Raw genomic sequence first — 22,902 nt, 5'->3', positions numbered from 1 at the left:
TGAAGTTACTCCAAATGAGGAGTACGAGGGATCAGAGGAGCAAGAGGGCTCTTCTCTGGGTGCCACCCTTTCAACCCCAAGTGACTCAATATTGAGGGAGTCAGGCGGCGAGGATACTGCATCCTCCTAAGGCTCAGATGAAGAGAATTCAGGCGGCGAGGATACTGCATCCTCCTAAGGCTCAGATGAAGAGAAGTCAGGCGGTGAAGAGGCCGTTGAACGATCCGGATCAGAAGCGTCGGGCTCTTGTCAAGGGGATGTTACGACCGACTATCAGCAGCCTCCTAGGGGACCAGTATGACAATTATAATAAAAGGTGTGATCAAGAAATAACAATAAACATAATCAAGCAACATAATAATAATCATCATAACAATCATAATTAAAATAATCATCATAACTATAATTATAACAATTATAAATATAATCATGTTAACAATAAAGTATAATAATATTAGCAAGATCCTAGGCATGATACTAACAAGATTAATAACAAATCCTAGCATGTCACTAGACATCAAAGATCAAATATATATCCCTAACATGAATATTAGGAAAGACAATAAGTATATATATGAAGTACATCCTTGTTTTGTTTTGGTAAATTACCAAACCGTTCATCAGATATGAGGAAAAAAAAATTAGTCGTCACTTTATTTTAATGCACATTTTTTTTTACTTCAGTATCTCATGATATTTGCAGGAAAATGAAACTGCTTAACTCGTATACGTGAGAATCTGCTATAGTGTTGTGGATTTACGTGAAGAAAAAGGATGTTAATATATAGCAAGGATATCAGTCATTAAGCATGTATTTTTATTTTATATAACCATCTTCACAACAGAGCTACTAATATTTTATTTTTATTTTTTTTTTTGACAAAAGAGCTATCAAATAAAAAGTAAAACAACAAAACACAACAAATGTCAACTAAAACTGAAAATACAGCAACTGACGTCGTCGAGCACAACCAGCCAACCAGTGAGCTGGAGTAACCCATAAACGGGGAACCTTTCAAACTTGGCAAACCAAAAGAGATTGAACCGAAGCCCGCAGCTCCTGAATGAGCCACCAAGCTGAAATTTCCATTGGACTAGAAGGGGGAAGAAGAGCAAGGAGTGCAACACAATCTGTATGAACTCGAATTTTCAAGAAGCCTTTTCGGATAGCAAACTCTAAACCCCAAACAGGCCTGAAGTTCAGACTGCAACGCTGAGTTTGCCATAAAATCCCGACAACCTCCTCCCAATACCTCAGGAGAGTGAAGATCACGAACTATCCAGCCTGCTCCCGCCCTATAAGACAAACGATCCCAAGCCTCATCTACAATCAAACAAGTCTTTGGAGAAATATAAGGTAACCCTCGTAGACAAAGCCAGTGGTTATCCTTCCTAGTCTCCAAACACACCAAACTCGTAGACTTTGAAGAACTCTTCCAATCCTGAGCCTGCATACTTCGAATAAACCAATATGACGCCAAACCAACAATTGTCCTAGGTGACCAAACAGCGTTCCGAAATCTCAATTGATTACGAGAAATCCAAATCGCCCAGAGGAGAGCAAATAACGAAGTAATTACCTTCCAACAACGCACCGAAGAAAAGTGAGAAACGGTAGTTGAAAACCAAACAATAAATGGAGGAAATTGCATAAGATCCCATTGAATGCCCATCGCTCCGGATAGCCAAATACTGCAGATAGCAGAACAATCTCTAAATGTATGAGACACGGATTCCACTGCTTGATGACAAAAGGCACAAACTGGATTAACTGGGAGGCCTCGAGAATGGAGAATATCCGCCAAAGGAAGAGCGTCATGCAACAATTTCCAACCAAAGATTTTCCACCGAGGAAGAATTGGTAAAGCCCAGAACTTCCTCCACCAAGTGGGAGAGATATGAAATTGAATATTAGTCATGACCCTAGGCTCACAAAGAAGGGCATATGCAGGTTTCGTTGAAAAAACACCATCCCTAGTGAACTTCCAATAAACAAAATCATCCATTAACCGCACAGGCCGATCCAACGAAAGAATTCTAGCAGCAGAGCTAGAATCAAACAACCTGTAAATAATAGTAGCATCCCACGCACAAGAACGCGGATCAAGTAAAGAAGACACAAAAGCCGGACGAACCGACTTAGGCGGAAGATCCTTGAAATGTACTGGTCCCCTCGGAACCCAAGAATCCTCCAAAATACGAACTCGAGAACCTAAACCAACCTTCCAAAACAGACCCTTCGACAACAAGGACAAACCCAAAATAAGACCCCTACAACCCCAAGAGGGACGAGAAGCCGAGATCGAGTTAAAGGAACTAAGAGCCGGATACTTTGCAAACAGAAGACGGGACACCAACAGCTGAGGGCACTGAATAAGCCGCCAAATCTGCTTGGCCAACAATGAGGAGTTAAAGTGGGAAATACAGCGAATCCCCAATCCTCCTAGACCCTTCGGAAGATGGAGCAAGGACGAAGAACGAAGAGCCAACCCTCGATTAGAAGAAGAAGACTTCCACCAAAACCTAGCCAACAAATTATCCATTCTTGAACATATGGAACCAGGAATTTTGAAAACAGACAAAATGTGATTAAATGACGCAATGAGCACTGAGTTAATGATAACAAGCTTAGCCGCCGGCAAAAGTTGCAGAGATGCAAAGGCCTCCAAACGCTTAGCGACCTTGTCTAAAAGGAACCCGAACTCAGAGCATTTACTGCGACCCAAATCAACAGGAAGCCCCAAATAAGAGCCCAATCTAGAGCCAGACCGCATCTTTAAACAACTAGACAGATAAGCTCGATAATCCTCAGGAGTATTAGGACTAAACTTGACAAATGACTTCTGCAAATTCAGCATCTGACCTGAAATATCACAAAATGCAGAAATCACACTCTTCACCGGTTCACACGTATGAGGAGAGACTTGGAAGAATAACAAGGAGTCATCAGCAAAGAACAGGTGTGAAATAGTAGGAGCCCCCCTAGCTATTTTAATACCCTGAAAAAGGCCTTCAGATTCTGCCTTACGAAGCATTTCTAAAAGAACCTCCATACACAGAACAAACAAGTAGGAAGATAGAGGATCTTCTTGTCGCAAACCACGCCGAGGACGAAAACCCTCAGTAGGAGAACCATTAACTAGTACCTGATAAGAGACCGTAGAAACACACTGCATAATCAAATGAATCCAATATGGAGGAAACCCAAAAACCTGAAGAACCTAACTTAGAAAGTCCCACTCAACTCTGTCATACGCTTTATTCATGTCTAGCTTTAGGGCCGCATTAAAACGTTTCCTAGCTTTGGAAGCATTCATGAATGAAAGGATCTCATGCACCATCAGGCAATTATCAGACATCAACCTACCAGGGACAAAGGCATTATGAAAATCTAAAACTATGTCTGGTAGAATCCCACGGAGACGCCGAGCAAGGCACTTAGCAATGCATTTATAAATGACATTACATAGTCCTATCGGTCTAAATTGAGAAACAAGTTCAAGGTGATCAACTTTAGGGAGCAAAACTAAGAATGTCCGGTTCCAATCTTTAAGAAAATAGCCATGAGCAAAAAAGAACTGAACAACATTCACAACATGATCACCCACCTTAGTCCAATAGGTTTTGAAAAAGGCCGAAGGAAAACCATCAGAGACTTACCATCAGCAATACTAAACATAGCCTGCTTAATCTCATCAGCGGAAAATGGAACTAGTAGGGACTGACGATGTCTATCAGATAAAAAAAGGAAGATTAAGGGAATCCCAAGAGAATTGAGAAACAGAAGGCCGATCTAATCGCCTACTATACAGAGACCTGTAAAAATCTAAAACCAAAGAGCGAATGTCTCCCACATCTATAACCCAAGAGCCGGCATTGTCCTTATGACCCAGAATAGTGTTCTTTCTACGTCAAGCCTGAACTGCTGAAAATAGTAACCGAGTATGTTCATCACCAAATGCATCCCATTTCACTTTCCCTCGCTGTCTCCAATAAAGAAACGCCGCCTGCGCCTCCGAAACCTTTCCCATCCTAAAAGTGCTAAACAAACACCGGCTATTCCGAGAATCAAGAGCTAAAGAAGCATTAGTAACATCCGCAACCAAAGTTTTCCAATCAATGCCCCACTCCTTTTTATGAGAGACACACCAGGCCAGAAGACGATGACGAAGACCACAGAGTCTTCTGGACAAGGAAAACATAAGAGACCCAGGGATGTGATCAGCAAAAATAGTCTTAACCATGGCAGCAACTTCCACAGAGTGTAAGCACCAGTTTTCAATTCTATAAGGTCGTTTATATTAGGGGTGAGCAAAAAATCAGGGTACCCTGAATCGGAACCGGAACCTGTTAGGAACCGCAGGTTTCGGAACCAGAACCTGTACAAGAGGTTCCGGTTCCGGGTAGCAAACTGGAGAACCTGTTGTAATAGGTTCCGGTTCAGGTTCTCAATTTTTTAGAACCGGAACCTGTAGGGTACCCTGTACCTGATAAAAGTATCACTTAATTTCAAATTATACACTAATTCTTACTCAATTTTTAAATAATAAATATCAAATTTACAATTATAAAAATATATATATTAAATTTGTTAGACAACTACTGTTAGTTTGTCTTATTTGCAAGTTGCAAACATTATAAATTAGTGACCAACCAGTTTTTTATTAAAAATTCCGCGAAAAAGTTAGTGAGTATATTATAATACAGGGTACCCTGAATCGGAACCGGAACCTACTGGTTCCGGTTCCCAATTTCCAGGAACCTGTTCAACAGGTTCTGGTTCCGGTTCTCATTTTGAGGAACCTGTTGCAACATGTTCCGGTTTCGGTTCCTGGAATTTTTACAGGGTACCATGTTATGCTCACCCCTAGTTTATATCTACCAGCAGGCAAGGAGTCACATAAAATAATAGCCGCATGATCTGAAAACAAAATAGGCTGGTGATGAACAGAAGTAGCCGGCCAATCCTGAAGCCAATAGGAAGTAGCATAAGCTTTATCCAATCTCTCAAATGTGGGGTCTAAAACTGTTCTCCCATTTGTCCAAGTGAAAGACGCTCCTGAAAACGGAATATCAAGTAAACCGTTGTCCAATTTCTATTGTATAAAATCATGACGACCCGGAATGTCAAGATTACCTCCAACCTTATCCAATAAATATTCAACCTGGTTAAAATCCCCAACTAACACAACATTCGGACAAGTAGCGATAATATCAGAGATTTCTGACCACACGGACATACGGTCAGTAAAATGAGGAGCTCCATACAGAAAAAGGACATGCTTTATAACCAAGTTCTCCACAATTCGACACAATACTATATGCGAAGAAACCAAAAGAGGAACAACCACAACTGAGGAAAACCAAAACACACAAAGCCCACCACTAAGGCCCACTGAATCTAGACCTACAAACCCTGAAAAAGACAAGGATGATAACTTTTGCATTACAGAATTTACAGACACCATAGTTTCAGCTAAAAACACAATATCGACACCATGAGAGCGGACTAATATGTGTTGTGTGACTTGTGTCATATGTGTCTCGTGGCCTATTATCCAAGTATTTTATGGTGGTATTTCTCGTTATACAAGTATTTTCATACCTATGTCTAAGAATTCTCTTTCAGAAAACATACTAGATGAAGCTCGTGCGATGCACGGTTTGTTTGAATTTTTTAAAGTAATTTTTTTATATATATATTTATGTGCTAAAATTTGTTATATATTTAGATAAAATTCCTGATATCAAAAGATAATATTTTATATTTAATTAATTTAAACTTTAAAATCTCATTCGTCAATTTTACTTACGTGTCAGTTAAATTATTTAATTCTAAAAGAAATTAATAATGTCGTATTTAATTGGCTACCACTAAAATTTATTACCCTACGTGGCGCTTTGAAAAAATTAAATCCTACATGGCTCTCTAAAAACTCGGGGAAAAACTCCCCTTTATATATATATATTAGATTGTTATTTGGATTATATACTACAAGAGTGGGGGTGAATTGTAGTATGTTCTTAATGCCTACTTTTCGCGGAATATAAAACTGATTGTTGTTAGGAACTTAGACAATACAAAGCGAATTTTATGAGGAAACCATCCAGGGCCTAACTAGAAGTAAAACCTCGACCCTCCAAGGGATTTCAAGCAAACCAATCCACTATAATAGGTCAAACACTCCTAGTTACAACCTATTACAATAAGACATTTCTCACAAGTTCCCGACTGAACTTGCTACACGATAGAGCCCTATGCTACCTAACCTAAGTCCCGGACTTAGATTCAACTCAATACTCCGAGAGTAGTATTCACTCAGCTTCATCCTGGAAGCTCACACTTTGCACTCATACAATTATGATAACGAGACTTCTCACAAACTCTCACACCCCAATACATAAAACACTCAAAACTCTATTTCTCAATTACAAGATCTAAAGAACAACTCTAAATACATATCAATGAATAAAGAGATAAAACTTATATGTTGGACACTCAAGATCTATCTGGAACTTACTGGACAAATTGAAACCAAACCATGACTGGAACTTTGACTATGAGGTTTGAATTAGCTTTGTGGTGAAGGATTAAACCATTAAGCACGACTATTGCACTTCGTCAAACCTCGACTTTGAATGAATCATTCTTTTCGTAAAAGATAAGTTTTATCAAAAGATATGTTTAAAAGATATCTTCCAAAAATAAGTTTTCCAAAAATATATCTTTTTATTAAGAATATATTCTACCAATAATAATAAGATATTTACTATAAAATCAAATTTTATTTCAAATTTATACTTTCCAAAAATACTAGCTTATCTTTTTCAAAAGATATACTTATCATAAAATCAGATTATATTCCAAACTTATATTTTCCAATATACTAGCTTATCTTTTTCAAAGATATAATTATCATAAAATCAGATATTATTCTAAACTTATTTTTGCTTAAAATACTTTCCAAAAATAACTTATATTTTTCCAAAAGAGATTTATTAGAAAATAAATATCTTTATTCTGTAAAACCAAATCCCTACAAGATATGCACATATGAGGTAAATATTTATATCATTAAACCGACCTTTAAAGTCGTGCAGACTTAAGTTCCTATTAGGTTTCAGTACTCTGTCAGTCTCTAAGTTCTTGACAAGTCAGTAACTCTAATTGCATTGACTGTTAGGAGTTCACCTAGTTTTATAGACTTGTTCCAGACTGACTTTATGTTCAACATACTAACATGAATCCTAGAGTGATATACTTCGATTTCTCCGTCTTCATGTTGTTTTTTTGAAACTCTTGTTATGGAATCTTGTATTGTTGACGTATTCTAGATCTCGGGGCAATATTCCACATCTAGAACCGCAGTCCAAGTTCCTTAATGGAACTTGATGCCACTATTGTTCATTCCTTATTGGAATTCAGGTTCCTTATCGAAAACCAGGTTCCTTTCTGGAACTTGTTGTCATCTTCGGAGTCCAAGCTTTACTTTTTAGCTTGCTCTCATGCATCTGTAAGAAAGCTCGCTTCTTGTGTGTACCTTTTAGGGAACACCTCATGTAACTATTAGGCAACATGCTCCGGCTCTCATGGGAAAGCCTGACAAAGGTTCCTTCTGCTACATCTCATTGGAGAATATCTTCATGTTCCTTCGTGGTTTGGTTCTCGTGTGAGAACCTTCTTTAGCTTCATTCATTCTCTCCTCTTCAAGTCTTCTATGTTCCAACCCATTAACTTCACCTAAGTCAGTTCCTGTCTTCATATAGACACTTAAGAGAACATTAGATTGAAGTTTGTTTGTCATAAGCAAACTTCAAGTGAGAGAACTAGTTAAACATAAAACAATATTCATACTCCTACAAATATACAACTCATGTATGCATGGAATACTTACCTCATGAAGCTAACATATGCAAACACCTACTTACATATATAGTTACCTTCAAGGTTCCTTCGCCATCATCTTGCTTATTATCAACCATAATACTCATTATTGTTCTTGTTCCTCTATTGCTTATCCTATATTGCTCTAGTTCCTTATATATATACTTGTCAATACTCTGGTTCCTTGTATCTTGTTCCAAGCATGACTTGTTCTTTCTATGCACAGCTTAACAAACATGTTAGATAGATAATCATCATTAGTATATAATCATCAAAACCTAATTACTCAACACATATGAATTACTATCCCAGGATCGTATTATATGTAACTTTGGAATTTTTTATATCTCACAAACAATACCCAAATTTGCATATAATATGATCCGGAGGTAGTACATTTTATAAAAAAAAATTTGCGAAGGATTTTTTTATAGTTTAAATAAACACCACACAATCAACCGACACTGCTTGAAAACAAAACATGTGTAAATTCCTAGTTTATTAAGTGTATAAATGTTAATTTTATATACTAGTCCCACGACTATACTAGCATTGAAAATCAATCAAACATGAGCCACAGTAAGCAAGAGGGATGAAGGAGTGAGTAGGATCAAGATCAATACAATTGAGTGATGAGAGTCTCAATATTCTTTAACAAGCATCATTATTATTTATAGCTGACTGCATTAGGAAAAAGAGGGCGAAAGATCTTTTTCTCAAAGACATTATATGAAATACCTGAGGTTGATGTACCGTCACTTATATTTGTTACGTGTGCCTCGTATCTGTTAAAAAGATTAATCTAGAAAAATCAAATAAATGCTGTAAAAAAAAAAGCTAAGGGTAAAATATTCTAGAAAAGTCTAGATTAATAATTTATCATAAGATATTAGAACAATCTAGAGCAGTGTAGAAATTTCACCTAAGTCGGTTGATTAACCGACATATACTACAAGCCTAATATAAATATACCATGCATGTATTTGCAATGGTAGAAAACTAGGAAATAAACTCACTCTCATGCATTAGTAAAACCATTTTATCATCCAATAAAATCATCACATTATCTTTTTTTGTCTCTCAAGTCTAAACCCTAATAATCAACAAAACCCACAATACTTCTGCACACTTAATTTCTAACATTTGGTATCAGAGCCACAAATTCCCAAAGCCTTCATATAATATCATACACATATTAGCCCAAACATAACATAATATAATGGCTAATAACATTGTAAGGTTTCCATTTCAATTTTTGGGGGAGAAAATTATGATTTTTGGAAAATCAAAATGAAGACAATGCTATGATTGTATAGACTATGGAGTTATGTCGACAAAGGCTATAACGTACCTGAAGATAAAATCAGCCTAAGTGATGCTCAAAGGAAGAGACTTGTGGAAGAAAGGATGAAGAATGCAAAGGCATTATATCTCATACAAAATGCGGTGAAGGATACAATTTTTCCAAGAATCATGAGGGCTAATACTGCAAAAGAGGCATGGGAGATTCTGCAACAAGAGTTCCAAGGAAATAGCAAGGTGAGAAGTATTAAATTTCAATCTTTAAGAAGAGATTTCAAAAATTTAAAGATGAAAGATAATGAGTTGGTTAAAGATTATTTTTCAAAAATTATTAAGATTATTAATCAAATGAAATCATATGGAGAAGAAATTTCGAATGAAAAAATTGTGAAGAAAATTTTAGTATCATTAAATGACAAATTTGATGATATAGTTACAATAATTGAAGAAACAAAAGATTTATCCAACTTAACTATTGAACAACTTATGGGATCTTTGGAGTCCCATGAACAAAGAAAAAATCGTCAAAGTAATGATGAAGATGTGATGGAGACCGCGCTAGAAGCAAAATTTTCACTTAAACCAGAAGAAATCAAGAGAAATTGGTCCATGAAGAAGGCCGAGGGTAAAGATGAAGAAGATTCACCTAAGTACAAAGGTACGGAAAATAAATTATTTTGTAAAATTTGTAAGAGGACTAACTATGATAGTGCATATTGCTACTTCAAAGGAAAAGCACAATGTTGGATATCCAAAAAATTTGGCCATGTTAGAAAGAATTGCAGGTTCAAGAAAGCTGATGTGGAAATTGCCAATTTTGGCAAGGATGATACTTAAGAAAGTTTGTTTTGAAGCGAAAATAAGAGGGTTCTAATGTTGGGGTTTGGTGAGTCTGACTCACCGCAGAAACAAACCCAAAAAAGACCGCACTCGCAATAAATAAAATCATAAACATAATTAAATTAATCACAAGATTAAGATAAAACAATTACCTTTTTGGAGCGTGCTTCGCCCGATTGAATGGGCTCTTACTTGAAAGCTAGCTCCGAAAACACGAAGCCTCCAACATTAATCCACCCGCACCAACGATTACTAACAAGGTCCAATGTCTTGGGGTTAGCAAGACCCGACCAATAAAACCCGAGCAATTGAGTTCAAAGGCTTTCACTAAATGTGATACCTTTTTCAACTCTTGAGTTCAAGGGTTTTCACTTACTAGTGATGCCCTTTTCAACTCTTACTCAAGCAAAGAATCCTAAGCCATTCTTTGGCTATTTATAAGGAAAGCTACCTTATGAATTCCACTCATCTTTCAATGTGGGACTTTTTCACAAAAATATCCTACATGGAAAGATTGATGAATTCAACCCTTAGTTAAATAAACCAAAGAACAAGTAACAAGTGTCACATGGTTAGGTGAGGACCACTTTCCCACTAGGTCCCCAAGGCAACTCACATGCATTGTGAGCTAACCCAACCTTGAGCCCCAAGTTGGGTTCGGTTGGGTCACTTTCTTTTGGCCCGTGTCCATGACCCGTTACCCGGGTCCACGGCCCCTTGCCACATGTGCTGCTACCATGGCGCACTACCAACATGGCGTGCTGCCACTTGGTGCGCTGCCAATGTGGCTGCCACGTGTGCTGCCACATGGCGTGCTGCCATGTGTGCTGCCACGTGGCACGCTCCTATTTTGCGTGCTTCCCTTGTTTTTGCGTGGCTAGGGTTTTTTCTTGTTACTTAAAGCATTTTCCCGTCTCGCCAATTCCTAAATTTTGGCTCGACATTTGAGATTCTCCGACGCTCGGTTTCGACGCTCCAAGCTCGAATTTCTGACGTCTAAATATAAAATACTCGATCGACTCATTAATTCCTTCCGAATTAATTCGTCGATCCGACTCGTTGACTGCTTGGGTGTGACCCGACGGGTTCAGTCAAGATTAAGCTGCATTAATATTACTGATCGGAAGCGGCCTCCACCCAGGCATTCCGATCACTTGACCTTACTGAATATATTAGCTTTCTAATAATTTTGAACCCACTATCAGAATAATACACTTGTTCGAAGGACATTATTCCTTTTATCTAATGACAAGTGCATTAGTAGGAATATTTGGTGACATAAGTGATATGTCTATTTTATATAGTATTTTACCCCCGTCCCTTGGTCATAATTAGTAGTGTTTTTGGCTCTTTAGAGCAACTTTTATTACTAATTGGTGTTTTCTAGTGTTATCGTAGATTTGGTTGACTTTTGTAGGGATTTGCACTTTTGGAGCATTTTCCCGAGATATTATGGAGCAATTATGAGCATTGGAGAAGCATGACCAGTTTCTATAGTCTAGGGCCGGTTAGAGTAATCGAACCGGTGATTAAGGGCTCGGTATATGTGATACCGGGGCATTTGGACCGAGTATTCAAGACCCGAAGAGGAAACCTGGATTGGCCCGAAGAATTGAAGCCCAATCGAAGTCCAAATAGTGGCCCAAGAGTGCCGCCCGGCCAAAGAAGTTGGCGCCCAAAGGCGCGCCCGGCCGGACGAGGGAAGTAACTCGGCGCCCGATCTGATAGAAAAAGGCGCGCCCGATCTGGCGGTGCCTCGCCCGATCGGGCGCGTATTATTATTAAGAGACGATTATCGTCGTTTAAGTTTGTTTTTGTTTAGGATTCTTGCTTAATATAAATACTTTTCCGTTAAGCGAGTTTAGTATCTTCTTTTACACTTTCTTAATTCCTTCTTAGATTTTCTCTCTCTACTTAGCTTTTAGATTAGTTTCTCTCCCTCATATACTTTGTTCTTGACTTTATTCTTAATTCCAGATTTCTTTGGTAACGATTTCTCTTCTCTTAATCTTAGTTATTTACTATATTATATTCCTTTGATCATGTCTTGTTTTATCGCTTTGATTAGTTTAGTTTTAATTATGTGTGAGTAGTTTTATTTCTAGGGTTTATGGGGATCCATAAATAATATGAAGGGGTAATTTATTGTTGTTAATTGTCAATGCTAGATTAATTTCCTATTGATTGATTTAATGCTCTGTGACTAGATTTGCGCAGATCTTTTATGCATGAATTTGACAATATTGATTTGAGATTCAAGAGATGAGAATTAATGTTTAGGTCTAGTTTCAATAGGCAGGTTAATTTATAAATGGTTAAGTTGAGATTCGAGAGATGAGATTTAATACCGGTAAATTAATTGTGTGATTGTAATACGTAGCGAAAACCCTTTATGATCTGATTAATGTATGCATTGATGATTGATTATTATGTTTTACCCTGGAATATTATTTATTAGTGAACCTATGCCCTAGATCTTTTATTCATTGTTTTCTCCTTATTCTTAATCTTCGTAGTTTAGTTTCCGTTAATTATAATATATTGGTTACTTTATAATCTAGATTACTTTAATTAATTAGGAATAGAAAGACTCGTGTCTCTGTGGATTCGACCCTACTTCCCTATCTACATTAGTTAGAGGATTTAGGAATTACTTTTGATTAGGTGATACGACTTTAGCTTGTCAAAATTTGGCGCCGTTGCCGGGGAAACGGTTTTATTTTTATTTCTGATTATTTTTGTAGTCTAGGTTATTTCTTTTTGTCTCATAGAACATTAGATCATTAAGGAAAGTCTCATATTTGCTTTTAGTTCTTTGTTTATGCCCAGGTGTTCCAAATCAGGTTACATCCCATTTGATCCTGAGATCGAACGATCCTTCCATAGACAGAAGAATCTTTACAAGCAAATTCTGGCGGATTCTGGTGATAATAATAATCACCAAAACCCTCCAACTGATTCTAGCGATTCAGAGGTATCTTCAGATCCAGAATCAGAGATGATGGCTCCAAAGAAGCTTAGTGATTACTCACAACCAAAGCTTACAGATTTTCCACACCTCACTCCCACTCCGGCTCTTGATGGGGTACAGTTTGAGATTAAACCCCAATTTATAACGATGATAAAAATGAAGCAATTTAGTGGAGCTAAGGGTGAAGACCCAAATCTTCATATTGCAGACTATTGTCAGTACTGTAATACCATCAGGCAAACTGGGGTCACACAAGACCAAATCAGGGAGATTCTCTTTCCTTTTTCTTTAACTGGAAAAGCCAAATTATGGTGTAATGGATTAAATAGAACTGCACTTGTTATAACTGACTGGGAAACTCTTGTTTTGAATTTTTATAACAAATATTATCCTGCAGAGAGAACAGTTGTACTACGGAGTGAAATTCAGAACTTTGCCTAAGAGGCCGATGAAACTTTATATGAGGCTTGGGAAAGGTTCAAGGACCTACAAAGAGAATGCCCCCACCATAATTTGGCATAATGGCAGTTAATCCAAGCCTTTTACAATGGCATTGGAAATTCATCTAGAATAATCTTGGATTCTGCCGCTAGTGGGAGGTAAATGAACCTTAATGTTGATGATGCAGGTCAAGTTATCAAAGATATGGCGATAAATAATTACCAATATGGGAATCCTAGAGGCTTTGGTAACAAGGGGAAGCATAGTGTTGACTCTGTATCCTTTTTGCAAACTCAATTAACCTCTATCTGCCAGAAATTAGATAATCTTAGTACTGCAAATATAGCTAATGTTTCTGCAATTAATAATAATGCTAATGAGGCTTTCTGTGAAAATTGTGGAATTTTAGGTCATTGGGAACAAGATTACAGGAGTTCCGTGGAGCAAGTCAATGTCTTTCAAGCTTATAAGCAGAATAACCCATACTCCAACACCTACAATCCTGGGTACCGGAATCGTCCGTACCTTTCCTACCGGAGTACCAATGTTCAAAATCCACCACCACCACAAGAGCCACATGTGCCACAATAACAACAGCAGAAATATTACCACCCCAATGCTAGCCAGAAGAACCAACCACAACAATCCTCCTCATCTTCCGACCCTGCTTTGGTAGAAATTAAAGCGATGCTGGTTAATATGAAGAAGCACATGGAGAGTAGAGATGCCCAAATTGATTCGATCCTAGCACACAATAAAATTGTAGATAATCAAATTGCCCAAATTTCCACTACTCTACAAGCCCGTCAACAGGGAACCCTGCCAGCACAGCCGACCAGGCCTACGGATCAAGCCTATGCAATTAATCTAAGGAGTGGTTCAAACTATGAAGGGCCCCCTATGCCTAGAGATGATGAACCTATTTTAATAAATAATGCTAATCTTAATTCCGTTAAACCTAACAATGTAGCAAATAGCCCTGCAGGGCTAAAGAATAATACTAATATATCTGATTTTTCATTGCAGGGTACGACCCCGGGGAAGGTGGCCACTCCAGATAAGAGCAATAATGCTCCAAATCCAGTTATCAAACTTCCATTCCCCAATCGTCACTTGAAATCAAATTTGGATAAGCAGTTTGGTAAGTTTATGGAAATAGTAAAAGATTTGAAGGTAACAGTTCCCTTCACTGAATTAATTACACAAATTCCTGCATATGCAAAATTCATGAAGGAAATATTGACAATAAAAAGGCCTATTAGTGAGGTAGAGACAATAGCTTTCACTACAGAGTGTAGTGTCGTACTTCAAAATAAATCTCCACCTAAATTAAAAGATCCGGGTAGTTTTTCTATCCCTTGTCATATTGGCAATCTAATGATTGATAATGCATTGTGTAATTTAGGTGCTAGCGTTAGTGTTATGCAATTATCTGTGTTCCAAGTTAAATATGGGTAAATTAAAAGCTACCAATATTACTCTACAAATGGCCGACCATTCTTTTAAATACCCCTTAGGTGTTTTAGAGGACGTTCCTGTTAGAGTAGGTAAATTTTACATACCTGTTGATTTTTTTGTTCTTGATATGGCTGAGGATATGCAAACTCCAATTATTTTGGGTAGACCATTCCTTAACACTACAGGAGCAATTATAGATGTGAGAAGTGGAATATTAACACTATCAGTAGGGGACGATAAAATTATTTTTAATCTTAATAATACCCCTAAAAGCCCCATGACAGAGGAGAAGTGCTTTAGTGTTAATGTGGTTCAAAGTTATTCTAACAAGCCCCAAGCTCTTGTAAAAGATCCCTTGGAGGCGGTATCTTGTGTTGCATCCCTTCCAGATGAGATAGACAAATGGCAGAAGGAAGTTGATGCAATAGAAAGAGCCCTCTACACTGTCGGTCTAGGCTTTGAGGATGAAAAGGTGGAATCAAACAAGCAAGTTGTGGAAATTGAGCCTACGGTGAGTGTTCCACCAGATCGAGTTGCAAGTGGTAAATGGAGTGACAATTTGAAGCAACCCTCGATCAAAGAGGGATGTTTAGCGCGTAGCATTGAAGAATCCACATTCCAAGTCAAGGAAGATCCACCGGATGAAGTGACTTGGCGTCCCACAGGATATGTCAAGAAACCGCGTCGTGGCCTGAACACCGCTCGACCGGGTGAGAAACCACCCAACCAAGCGTTAGGCCAAGGGTCCTAGTTCTTGTACTTGGTAAGAAGGTCGTGCGGGACCTAGATAAACCAGTGCTTTGCGGGAGGCAACCCGTATTTTAATGCTTTTTAAACTAGTTTTTCTTTCTTTTTCTTATGCGAAGAGAGATGAGGGAATTTTGATGAGTTTTATGAGAGTTTGTACAGGTTTGATGGAAAAAAGTTAGCAAAAATTGAAGAAAAGAAAAAAACAAAGAAATCGTTCAATTTGTCTCGGGCCCGATCGTGCGAGCGCAAGAGCGAGGTTAGAAAATCGGGTATTTTCGCCCGATCGGGCGAATGCCGCCCGACCGGGCGCGAAATTTGACGTATACGGACATATTAGATCGCCCAACCGGGCGAAAGGCACCCGACCGGGCGCGAGAGAAGAACAATTTCTGGGCGTTAGATCGCCCGATCGGGCGAAAGGCGCCCGACCGGGCGCGAGAGGAGACAAAAAAAAGGGAATTAGATCGCCCGATCGGGCGATAGACCGCCCAACCGGGCGCGAGAGCTGCACATGAAAAAAATTAGATCGCCCGATCAGGCGACAAGCCGCCCGACCGGGCGCGAGCCAACCGTCCCACTTTTTCTTCTTCCTCCTTCTTCTTTCTTCCTTCAATTCTCTTTTCCTCCATAACTTAATCTCTCTAAAACCTTAAAACCTCTACCTTCTCTCTAAGATTTTCTCTTCATCTCTCAACCAAATCCAATAATTTTTACATATTCTTAATCCTCTCTTCATCCTCTACAATCCTAGATAAAAAAATTTAAAATTTCATTCAAATATTTTTCATACCCATTTTTATACTATGGCTTCAAAGAGGGCTCGATCAATTTTCGGTAGGAGTTCTAGCTCGAGGGAGGAGTACGACCCAGATTTACAACTCTCCTACTGGCCAACGATCCGTATTGCTAGCCAGGAGCAAAAGGAACGGCTAGAACACCTTGACGGGCGTGAGGTAATTCCTTTACTCTTGAATCGTATGGCTTGTATGATTTTGTTAAACGATTTTTAAATGACATAGGCATGAGAAAATTCGTTGACATGCATTATCCTACATACCGTGAATTAACATGTGAATTCTTGTCTTCTTTGAAAGTTGTAAATAGTAGAAATGGACCAAACTTAATTTTTAGGTTAAACAATAGGAATATTAGTTTAACATATGTTGAATTTTGTAAATTATTTGAATTGAATTATGAATTACCATTCCAATGGCATACTGATTACAAAATGGGTGACATTTATCATGCTTTGATTGGTTTGCCTACCCCCGACCCCCAACATGCTAGTACAAAACCTATCCATCACCCTATCCCAAAAATCTGGCAAAGATTTGCGGGATTGTGTTTTCTCGGTAGGAACGAGCCTCATAACGCCCAAACCAACGAACTAGCTGTTATAGGACACTATGTGTATGGGTTTGGGAAACTGAACATAGGTGGATACATCATCCACCACCTGAGTAAACATGCCACAGCCAGTACCCATTCTCGTACCCCTATTCGTATAGGAGGCCTTAGCACTAGAATAGCGGTTAAAAGCCAGTTTTGTTGACAGTGGACCCCACCATATGACTAACTGTGGGCCGGATACCTACATGACCGCTAAGTACCTAGAGGAGTTGGGTTAGGTACGGATGGATAGTGAGCAGACACCCCACTTGTGTATTAGGACTGGGACCGAGCAGCCTTTGCCCATCTTTTCCCTACCTAGTCCTGATTTGACCGTCTTTCCCCCCGGGCAAGCGTCCTACACGTACGACCTTTTAGTTGCCAACGCTAGGGGGCAAGCACCACCAGTACCACCACCAGTTCCACCACCCCAGCTTGAGCCCGAGGTAGCGTTTTCTCCACCTCGCAGGTCTCACTCCGTCTCCCATGTTGACTCTGACCCAATTTGGGACCTTCAGAGTATAGGTCAAGCTTTAGGTCGTATCGAGCATTCTCACACTGACCTTTGGAGGATGGTAGGCTCCATTGACCATAGGTTAGGGTACCTTAAGAGGAACCAGGGTAGAGCTCTCTACCCTATGTACGATGATTATGCTCGTCGGGGCAACATTCTCGACGATGCTATTTACCCTGACTGGTTTCAGCCTCCACCCCAAGGATACGATAGGGATCCCACTGCCCATGGTATTTATAACGACTATTCAGCCTTCCATGGGTACGACCAGGACATTCCTTTCGGGGGACCGGCGGGGGGGAGTTTTCATGCTGATTATTTTGGTGGTAGCTCTTCTGGTGCAGGTGGTGCAGGTGGCAGCAGAGGTGGAGGTTTCAGCTCCACGGATAAGGATGATGAGGACTAACTATGTTGGGCTAGTTCCCGAGCCAATGAGGACATTGTCTGATTCTGGCTTGGGGGAGATTTTGGATTTGGTATCTTTCTTTTTCTCTTTTCTTTTGTTTTTGGTGTGTTTTCTTAGTTTAGATTTATTGCTTTCTAGGTTAGTTTTATTGCTTTCTTTTATATGAAAAATACAAAAAAAATTGAAAAAATAAAAAACATACAAAAATACGTTCCAATGAATTATAAATCATGCTTCCCTATGCCCCATACTTGAGAAAATTTGTTTTGATTCTTGGTATATGATGATAAATATTGTGGATTAGTTGATCATGATTTGATGTTGGATTGCCTTGAAACCTTAACATGAGTCAATTTTGCCCAACTACTTGTGAATATAGTGCTTGACTAGTTGATTTGGTTAGGAATGTGTGATAGTTCCTGGTATGTCAATGAATTTGAGTATTGATTTGCAACTATAAGTAATGTTTGTATGACTCATTATTATGCACATTGTGGAGGACGAAGGCATTTGTTCTTTTAGGTAGCCTCCAGATGATATTAGATACATTGTTCCCTTCTTGCTACCCATGTTGTTGCCTTGACTATTTATTGTTTATTAGCCATATTACAAGCCGATTTTCCCCATTGGTTACTAGTCCCAACCTTGGCTTGGGGGAGCTATTAGTGGGTGAGGTGAGGGAGTTTGTAGTGTGCTTATTATTTGCACAATTTGGGTGGGTTTTGAGAAGCTATTTTGTTCTTGATCATGTTTATTTTTGATGAGTTCGAAAGTTATATTTTCTTGAAAAAATAAAGTATGATGTTATGAAAAAAGAAGTTCAAGAAAGAAAAAAAGAGAGAGAAAATAATAAGTGGACTTCAAGAAAAGAAAAAAATTGTTCAATGTTCAAATGTTCTAATTGGAGGTTGATCAAAAGAAAGAAAAAATTGAGCTTCAATGAAAAATTCAAGTTTTGAAAATAAAGTTTGTTTATTCACTCCATTTCTTCATTATTATATCTTATAAGTGAAATTGTAAGAGTTGGGATTGTTTATATTGTTTGGAGTTGTATTTGGTGGATTATTAATCGGGGTTGAGTTATGTAGGAGATGTTAATCATCATTTATTTTGATCATGGGTTTTATTAGGATTTGCTCCCTTAAGCATAGCTTTTCTCTCACTTATTCCCAAATGATTCCTACCCTTTACCCTAGCCTTACATTACAAGCTTTAAAGACCTTCCGACCTTTGTGCATAGAGATGTATGAATGTGAAAGTGTTGTTTATCAATGCAAGTTATGATTTGACATATTTCGAGTCGACTAGTAGGTTGAGTGTACATCTTTTTATACACACGAGAGTGTGAGATGGGAGGGCATTGTTCACATAAAGAGGTTGGTAGGAGAGCGATCGAGTACATCTTTTACTCGCCACATAAATGAGAGTTGAGTGTGTGAGCACTAGTCTTGAATTCTATATGCTCTTGTGGTTTGCTCTATTTGACAATTGTTAGGGAGGAAGGGTAATTGGACGGATTTGATTGGTTGGTTTTGAAGCATGTTTATTGGATATACCTTGAATTGTTTGTGCTTGATTTTTACTTTTTGGGGTGAAGCATATTTATTTATTCATTGATGAGATCTTTGCTTAGGGACAAGCAAAGGTTTGGCTTGGGGGAGTTTGATATGTCTATTTTATATATATAGTATTTTACCCCCGTCCCTGGGTCATAATTAGTAGTGTTTTTGGCTCTTTAGAGCCACTTTTATTACTAATTGGTGTTTTCTAGTGTTTTCGTAGATTTGGTTGACTTTTGTAGAGATTTGCACTTTTGGAGCATTTTCCCGAGATATTATGGAGCAGTTACGAGCATTGGAGAAGCACGACCAGTTTCTATAGCCCAGGGCCGGTTAGAGTCATCGAATCAGTGATTAAGGGCTCTGTATATGTGATACCGGCATTTGGATCGAGTATTCAAGACCCGAAGAGGAAACCCGGATTGGCCCGAAGAATTGAAGCCCAATCGAAGTCCAAATAGTGGCCCAAGAGTGTCGCCCGGCCAAAGAAGCTGGCGCCGGAAGGCGCGCCCGGCCGGGCGAGGAAAGTAACTCGGCGCCCGAACTCACGCCCGCCCGAGCGCGTGTTATTATTAGGAGACGATTATCGCCGTTTAAGTTTGTTTTATTTTAGGATTCTTTCTTAGTATAAATACTTTTCCGTTAAGCGAGTTTAGTACCTTCTTTTACACTTTCTTAATTCCTTCTTAGATTTTCTCTCTCTAATTAGCTTTTAGATTAGTTTCTCTCCCTCATATACTTTGTTCTTGACTTTATTCTTAATTCCAGATTTCTTTGGTAACGATTTCTCTTCTCTTAATCTTAGTTATTTACTATATTATATTCCTTTGATCATGTCTCATTTTAACGCTTTGATTAATTTAGTTTTAATTATGTGTGAGTAGTTTTATTTCTAGGGTTTATGGGGATCCATAAATAATATGAAGGGGTAATTTATTGTTGTTAATTGTCACTGCTAGATTAATTTCCTATTGATTGATTTAATGTTATGTGACTAGATTTGCGCAGATATTTTATGCATGAGTTTGACAATATTGATTTGAGATTCGAGAGATGAGAATTAATGTTTAGGTCTAGTTTCAATAGGCAGGTTAATTTATAAATGGTTAAGTCGAGATGAGATTTAATACCGGTAAATTAATTGTGTGATTGTAATACGTAGCGAAAACCCTTTATGATCTGATTAATGTATGCATTGATGATTGATTATTATGTTTTACCCTGGAATATTATTTATTAGTGAACCTATGCCCTAGATCTTTTATTCATTGTTTTCTCCTTATTCTTAATCTTCGTAGTTTAGTTTCCGTTAATTATAATATATTTGTTACTTTATAATCTAGATTACTTTAATTAATTAGGAATAGAAAGACTCGTTTCTCTGTGGATTCGACCCTACTTCCCTATCTACATTAGTTAGAGGATTTAGGAATTACTTTTGATTAGGTGATACGACTTTAACCTGTCAATAAGCACCAAAATTAGAAGGAAAAATAAAGGAGATATATTCGAAAGGAAGAATTTGGGAGATACATGGTGACACGTGCATTAGTTTGAAAGGTGGTAATATTAGTACCAACAAAATAAATAAATAAAAAAAAACAGAAAGACAACAATTAAGGTTGGTAACATGAGTGCCAACAAAAAGACAAGAAGAAGAGTCGAGATTAGAGGTTGCCAGTGACAAGAAGACGAAACAACATCAGTGGTCGTTGGCAATAAGAGCATTAACAAAAACTGAAAGAATAGTTTGTGAAGACGCATAGTTTAGAGTATAAGATTTTATATATTAAGGGGGGGTGTTAAAAAGAGTGATCTAGAAAAATCTAGGAAATGATGTAATAAAATCTAAGAGTAAAATATCCTAGAAAGTTCAGATTAATAATCTATCATAACATATTAGAACAATATACAGTAGTGTAGAAAATTCACCTAATTCGGTTAATTAACTGATATATACTACAAGCCTACTATAAATATACCATGCATGTATTTGCAAGGGTAGAGCACTAGGAAAGAAACCCACTCCCGTGCATTTGTAAAACCATTTTATCATCCAATCAAATCATCACATTATCTTTCTTTGTCTCCCAAATCTAAACCCATTTAATAATCAACGAAACCCACAACACTTTCGCACACCTAATTTCTAACAGTATCCACACAATGAACAACGCGTTGTATCGTCACTTATATTTGTTACCCGTGCCTCGTATCCACAAAATGAAGAGCGTGTTTCCGTGTATACGCTAGACTATATAGATGCAAGACCGTGTAAACAGGTCATACATAAAATTGCATTTTAAAGTGGATAGTGTTTGTGTAATACCCTTAATTTTTAAACCAATTTAATTATTATTAATTATAATTATTAAGCTTAAGTATGTCTTATTTCGGATCTTATAAACCTGTTTATAAAATGGACGAATAATTTTCCCATATGCTTATAAAATATTTTTTTAAGATATTGAGATTAATAAATTATTATTTTTCCTATAAATATATATATTACAACTTTCAAGTGGATTTTTAAGAAGAAAATTGTATATAATTTCCTAAACTTTAGCTATAAAGTTATTAATTTTATATGAGTCTTATTTCATGTACATAGTTTTAGGTGAGTAAGCCATTTATTCTAACCCATATGAATACTTACAAGCCCAATTGATATTTATAACCCAACTCATACTTTTAGCCAAAAAAATAAAGGAAAAAGAAAATAAAATTTCATCCCCAATCACCACAAACTACGTTCATCTTGTCTACTCCTCCATAAAAACTTCTTCAAGTTAACTTTCCCAACTATAATTTTTTACTACATTTACCCTCACCCTCCACGTGTAACTCATCTACTCTATCACCATTATCAAACTTTCTCCCAACCATTTGATTTCACCTCCAAAACAACCAATTGCAATTCAAAATATCACCTCCAAAACAACCAATTGCAATTCAAAGTTTCAATCTTTAATCTTATTGACAAGGTTTGACCTCTACTTCTAGAAGTCCCTTCCATGTCAGCACTCCATAGAGCTCATGTCGGCAATGTTGAAATTCAACATTGCAATTAATTAGCTAGCTTTGTATTAATTAATAGTAGTTGTAATAGTTGCTAATGAAGGCTATAAATAGCCATAGATGTAGCCCGTAAACCTCAAGCTTTGCATATGAAATATAGTACAATTCGAGTGTTCTTAGATTGAGCATCCTCCCTAGTCCCTTGGTAGTGTTTCTATATCCAAGGTTTCTTTCAATTATTCCTAGTGGTGTTTCTATATCTAGGAGTAAGTAGAGTTATATCGTCGGAGTAGCCAACCAACGTGGTGATTTTGGCTAATTCTATCACACCCCTAACTAGTACGGCGTCAAATTGGTATCAGAGCCAAG

At 37.8% G+C, this 22,902-nt stretch overlaps 2 protein-coding genes and 1 non-coding gene across 3 annotated transcripts; 1 reads left to right on the top strand and 2 right to left on the bottom strand.

The window, feature by feature from the left end:
- Nucleotides 1-1,094: 1,094 nt before the first annotated feature.
- LOC145639943 (uncharacterized) lies at nucleotides 1,095-5,537 on the bottom strand. The gene is made up of 6 exons (XM_081691260.1): nucleotides 5,138-5,537; nucleotides 4,804-5,059; nucleotides 3,940-4,284; nucleotides 3,661-3,731; nucleotides 3,339-3,547; nucleotides 1,095-3,170 (listed from the first exon to the last, which is right to left on the bottom strand). Exons 1-6 carry the CDS (start codon nucleotides 5,535-5,537, stop codon nucleotides 1,095-1,097), a joined length of 3,357 nt encoding a protein of 1,118 aa, XP_081547386.1.
- Nucleotides 5,538-7,382: 1,845 nt separating this feature from the next.
- On the top strand, nucleotides 7,383-10,024 carry LOC145639942 (uncharacterized). Its single transcript, XM_081691259.1, has 3 exons — nucleotides 7,383-7,445; nucleotides 7,549-7,670; nucleotides 9,202-10,024. Exons 1-3 carry the CDS (start codon nucleotides 7,383-7,385, stop codon nucleotides 10,022-10,024), a joined length of 1,008 nt encoding a protein of 335 aa, XP_081547385.1.
- Nucleotides 10,025-13,406: 3,382 nt separating this feature from the next.
- LOC145641253 (small nucleolar RNA R71) lies at nucleotides 13,407-13,513 on the bottom strand. Its single transcript, XR_014115308.1, has one exon. It is a non-coding gene; the product is annotated as a small nucleolar RNA R71 (small nucleolar RNA).
- Between the last annotated feature and the right edge of the window lie 9,389 nt (nucleotides 13,514-22,902).

This window comes from Chenopodium album, chromosome 7, assembly GCF_948465745.1.
Source record: "Chenopodium album chromosome 7, dcCheAlbu1.1, whole genome shotgun sequence".
NCBI lineage: Eukaryota > Viridiplantae > Streptophyta > Magnoliopsida > Caryophyllales > Amaranthaceae > Chenopodium > Chenopodium album.
Note: the sequence above shows the minus strand (reverse complement) of the source record. Positions and strands in the feature narration are given on the sequence as shown.